We start from the raw sequence: 6,000 nt of genomic DNA on the forward strand, positions 1-6,000 counted from the left end.
GAAATGGCAGCGTCAGGCGCGGGAGAGCCCTCCCGCACCAGATCCAAACCTCTCCACCAAAGTTCTCTCCAAAGACCTCCCCGTCAACAAATCAAAGGGCACATGGGCGAGGATCTACCTACCCCGCGAAACACTGGATCAGAACTCCAAGTTTCCGTTACTGGTGTTCTTACACGGTGGCGCATTCATATTCCCATGCTTTTCATCAGAATAGCCATGAGAGGAATTATAAAAAAAATATTTATTTAATATGAAAAAAAACATCATAATACTTAACAAAAGAAACATCTAATTATATTTTAGTAAAAATAATTAAATATCTATAAAATTTAAAAAAATATGAAATTCTTAAAGAAATAGAGACATTCACATTTGCAATACAAAAAAAATCGAAAAATATATAAAAGAACATCCATTTAGTATAAAAAAGAAACATTCTGATACTTAGCAGAAGAAACATCCATATATATTAACTCGTAGAGATTTTAGATTCACCCAAAAATATTTAGCTAATTTTTTGCTAATACCCTTTTGGTTCTCTAACATTGCTCTTATTTAAAAAAAAACACACACAAAATATTACGTGCATTTGTCGGAGGAAAAAATAAAAATAAAAATATAAATTATAATTAGAAAGTTAGAACCATCCCTCTCAAAGTCTCAATCAATAAGAGGCCCATTGAGCAAGGTACACAAATTGGTTCACAAATAATGTACTTCGGCTCAAGACCAAAAAATACTGCAGCTTGATAAACCCAATGTTTTTCCCATGACTCCTCTATTCAAAATAAAAAGATATGATGGTTTATTTGGCATAAAGGCAGCCCAGTAATGCAGGATTCCGGGAAGGGAAAAAAAGCACCCAAAGAATGTAATATAAAGATAATTAGATTAATAACTGATTCCACCATTTAAATCTGTAACCTAATTTTGAAGTCACACGATGGTTAAAAATCATCATATCCTAATTTATTTCTAAAACAATGTTATATATGCAACAAAATTTATTATTTTGAATTTTTTATCAACCCTGAACCAATAAAAATATTTTTATACTAAATTCTAAATCCCAAATTATAATAGCATAAAATTAAAATATTAACTCAATGTCGGTGAATATCAATAAAAAATATAAACCCTAACATTTCTCTTATTTCTAACCTTCAATGATAGCAAAACGAAGGTTGAATAGTAAACAGAGAACATGAACATGAATCATTCTAAATCTAATAATGCACAACATAATCAAGAGGATTACCCTTCCCATTCATTTTAATGGGCATCAAAGCACAACGGGTAACTTGCCACATTTTGGTTTATAGTTATTTAAATTAAAAGTTCCAAATATTTATCAGAAAATAACAACCAATAAAGTATTTATCAATCCATTCTCAGCCCTCAAAGATACAACAATGTATCCCCGAAAACAATGCAATATATGCATATCAAGTTGACTGAAATTTCAATACACATAAGATACAACATCAGAATTTCAAGGGAGAAAGGATACAACATATCAATCTATACAAAAAACCTCAGCTTAAGAATCTGTCATGAATTTCCGGTTGACTAAAGTTGGACAATCAGCTTCTGAATTTTAGGGAAGGTTTCACATTCAGATTATGTTTGGTTCCAGGTAATAATAAGGTGAAATTTTTCATAGATGAGCTCTATATAATTTTACACAAACTCATCAATAAAAAGGTTCAACCCATTTTTATCCCTATCCAAACATACCCTAAAACAATTTCATGCTTCCACCAAGTCTAGACTTGGTTCAGTAAAATGGAAATGCCTTTGAGCACCAAGTGCTGCTGCCTATTCTGCTGGAATTTCCACCAAAAACATGTGATGAACATAGCCCACTTACTTCCTCAGATGAATTTCCCTTCAAATAAATATGCTTTCTACTTGGTTAAATTTCCCTTCAAAGAAAGATTCTTTTTACTGAAATTTCGATTGAGTAAGAACATCGTGTTTCGTGGGGGTGCATGCCCAAGCCCTTCAACACTATCAACCCCCTGGACACAGCCCCAAGGCCTTGAGGGTCCATCCTCATCAAATGGTCTAAGCCTTGGAAAACCATTACCCAGCAATCGGACACAGAGAGGGCAAGGAGGATCACTTTTCTGCGTCTTTGGAGTTGCTTGCTCCAAACACTCGGCATGAAACACGTGACAACAAGGAAGAACTCCGGTTGTAGGCATGTCTCCACTTCTCACAATGCGTCGGGTACTCCAAGGTGATCTATGTGATAGAAGTCTTTCACACAAGCTGCACCTTGATCTATCCAAAGGGATATGCCGGCGACCACATGTTTCGGATTCAAATAACTCAGAAACCTCAGAAAGATCCAGAGTACTGCTAGCACTACTCCATCCCTGGACATCTCTGAGTGGATTAGAAGCATCAAACTCAGAAGAACTTGCAACTGCAGGATCAAAAGCTTCCCTAGCAGGAGTAATGTCAGGAAACGAGAAAGGATAGATGGGTTTGGATATGAAGGAACAGTGTTTAGAGAAGTTCCTCTGTAACAATCGTGATTTAGTAGTTGATTCAGACTCACTACTCTCTGACTGGGCTGAGGTTGAGCCAACACTATCTGGATCTTCAGAAGTTCCCTGTATATATCTTTGCCTATTAGCCTATTTCTCAAAAGACAACAAACTGTTAAGCAGACACTCGTCAATTAAAAGAAATTACCTCGTTTTGTGTAAAAGATATCTGGGTCAGTGAAGGACCTATTGAATGCCAATGAGAAGGAAGCAGTTCAGTCAGCAAAAGACACAATCCACAAGGCAACCAGAAAGAAATATTACAAGTTCCAAAAATTGTACTCTTCAAAAGTTTAACAGCAACTAGTGAAACAGCATAAGTTCATCTGGCAGGACAAATTTATTTTGCACTAAGCGAATCCACACCAAGAAACTTTGAGTGTGAACCAAGAGACAAGCATGACATTTTTTGAAGGACGACAAACTCATATACAACATAATTTACAAGAAAAGAAAAGGCCTCTGATGATTAAATGAATCCCTAATGGAAAAATCAGGATAAAATAGATAGGTTACGACACGTGGAGACATAATCAAAATAAAAACTGTTCACATAGAGTACAGATATATTTTTCAAACATAATTTCTTCAATATAGTAAAATTGCAAATGAAATAAGACATACAAAACATTTTAAAGTATATACCTAGATGCATAATGTATAGGGAAAAACGCTAGTTGTGTAGTGTGGCAGAACAAGTCCACCGTTAAACTTTACAGAATCACACTTAAAGTAATGTATGCATATCTACAACAAACTAATGTGGAGATTTCAGCATTACCTCTGCTAGTTGGAGTTTCATAATCATTAATGCTTATTTCCTGTATTGCTGGAGGTGTCCACTGAGGACCCTGAGAGAGGTCAGATGGACTACTAAGGAAAGCCCCGGTACCATCGGAAGCGGAATAATGAAGATCATATAGGTGGTTGCCGCTAACCCACCCCCTACTGTCTTTCCCATTTGATGACGTAGAAGAGCCATAGAGCTGAATACCATCATGCAAACCGTATGAAAGCCCTTCGGACTGGAATCTGAAATCCCACCTAGATGGAGGCGGTGAATAGCTTGTATTCGTCCGCCAGTACGGCTCATGTGGGCCCACAGACCAGTCCCTACTGGCTGCATTTGATCCATGTGGCCTTGAAGCCACACAACAAAGCGACCCCGTCTTAACTATCTTTTCAGAATATCACTATAAGCCAATGCTGAATGCTCCCAACACCAAAGCTATCCTTAGCATTCAACTCGGTAATTACATGCCAGGAACAAAAAATTTGGAAACTATGCTGCAATTTGTTATGGTGCAAGCTGCCAGCTTACCAATCATAAGTTAACACAAAAAAAAAAAAAAAGATTTCATCTTCAACATGTGTAGGAAGGCCAAAATGAAAAACCTGCATTACAGAAATGGCATTCAACACAACTGACTAGAGAAATGCATTTACAAGAAACAGCATACAAAAGTAAAGCTATTTCATCTAAACAAATTGTCATTTTAAGCCAACAACTTAATAGTTAAATAACATTAAAATTACAAACAATGAAATATACAAATAAACAATAAATCATACAGACACTGAAATCATGGAAAACAACCCTATGTAGGAACTGATAAAGAAATTATCAGTAACAAAAAAAAAAAAACCGCGTGTAAAAGAGTAAATTCAAATAAAATCAACTACCAACAGAGCAAAGAAAAACAAAAGCAGGAAGCTTTTTTCCTTAAGAAAAAATCTTTCGAAAAGAGGAAGAAAAGAAAGTAGCTGAAATGTTAGCAAGAGAAGCATATGACATGGTATGGTACCTTGTGGCAGCGATTGTGTGCGGAACAGATTGGTAAGGTGAAAGAGCGAAGAAAAGACGAAACCCTAATTAAGTGGTGGAAGGGAGAAAGGGGTTCGACGGAGAAAGGAGACGGCGGTGGCGGAAGTACCAACTACTACTCCCTAAGTCTCACAGCTGGAACCCACCCACCTCTCTCTCCTACTTCTTCATCAACTTTAAAACGCACCGTTTCCACCACCAGAACCCCACTTAAACTTTATCTGACTTTGAAGCTTAAACTTTAAACCTTGATTTTAGGTGACAATGGCATTTCCCAATCTAATAATTATTCTTCGTCGCCTAGATTTCTTCCTCACACAAGTTTGTCACTTTTCAAATTTCTTGTAATAATTTTTATTTTATACGTATTAGTATGAGTTTTGCTTTCTTTAAGCTTACTAAAAGGATTTAGCTCACAAATTTAAGAGTATTTTTGTTTAAGGAAAAAAACTTTTAAGGATTTAGCTAAACATATATTAAAGTTATTATTAGTGGAAATTTTATTATTTTAATAATTCATATAAATATATTAAGAATAAAATTTTATATTTTTATAAAAAAAATTAATTGACAAACTTAACATGTAATTTAACTAAATTTTTAATGTAATTTAAGTTCTTTAGCTTTAAATATGTCAATGGAAACTACAACATTAAATTCTATTTGTAAATTTCGTATTTGTAATATAATAGGTTTGACACATTTAGAATCATGGATATCTTATCCAATTATATTTGGTAACCAGTTAGGGTATGATTCAATTACAACTAATTATTAGTTGGCTGCAAAAAAAAAAAAAAGCCGTAAAAAATAAATAAAAAATTTAAATTCATGTCAAAGTAGCTAAAGAATTTAAATATGAAGTAGAGATGTGTTTTTTCTGGAAATGAATGTTTTTGGTATATATATAGGCAGGTGGACGTTGCAGAGGTGCAGGTCCAACACGCAGGTAACGTGCTGACTCAGCACACAGCCCACATGCTGAATACGTGTCCAAAATTTGAAGCAACATGCAAGCTCCGTGTTGACACGTGGCGGTCATCCATCAACACGCATGATGCGTGATTGATACATGGCAGGCAACTCGCAAGTTGCGTATTGCACACGTGGCGGACGTTTGTTGGATGATTTAGTAACATGTAGCCTGTAAGGTGAGTCTTCTGCCTATAAAAAGCAATGTTCGTAACCATTTTGTTTCATTTGGAAAGAAGTGTTTTCCTCTAGGGTCGGTACGATGGAAGGCACAGTAAATATAGTGGTTTACCACAACGGTGAAGTCGTACGAAATACGTATGAGAGTGTGAGCTTTGTGTGTGAGAATATGTTTTCGTTTGTCGTTCCATGCACTATAACGTTCACGGAACTACAGTACATGTTTTGTCAAAGCATAGAGGTTGATATTATAAAGAGGGTGACCAACATTCTCTACAGGAGTCCGGTTGTCATTTTTGGCGGCCTGATACAGTTTGAGGTTATGCCAATAGTCGACGAAACAAGTATTCAACAGATGTTTCATATTCACCAGCAAACTTAGGTGCAACACCCGAGGATTGAGTTGTATGTTGAGTTTGAGCATATTATTGCAGATGAGGTTCAACATGATCCAGATGTGCAAGATGA

At 35.8% G+C, this 6,000-nt stretch overlaps 1 protein-coding gene across 1 annotated transcript; it reads right to left on the reverse strand.

Annotated features, from left to right (window-relative positions):
• Positions 1-1,325: 1,325 nt before the first annotated feature.
• LOC112791948 (uncharacterized) lies at positions 1,326-3,745 on the reverse strand (the record flags this gene model as incomplete). Its single annotated transcript, XM_025835004.2, has 3 exons — positions 1,326-2,621; positions 2,704-2,741; positions 3,337-3,745. Coding segments are annotated over 3 exons (1,161 nt in total), but the record flags the coding sequence as incomplete, so codon positions are not given.
• Between the last annotated feature and the right edge of the window lie 2,255 nt (positions 3,746-6,000).

The sequence above is a fragment of the Arachis hypogaea genome, chromosome 13, assembly GCF_003086295.3.
Source record: "Arachis hypogaea cultivar Tifrunner chromosome 13, arahy.Tifrunner.gnm2.J5K5, whole genome shotgun sequence".
Classification (NCBI taxonomy): Eukaryota; Viridiplantae; Streptophyta; class Magnoliopsida; order Fabales; family Fabaceae; genus Arachis; species Arachis hypogaea.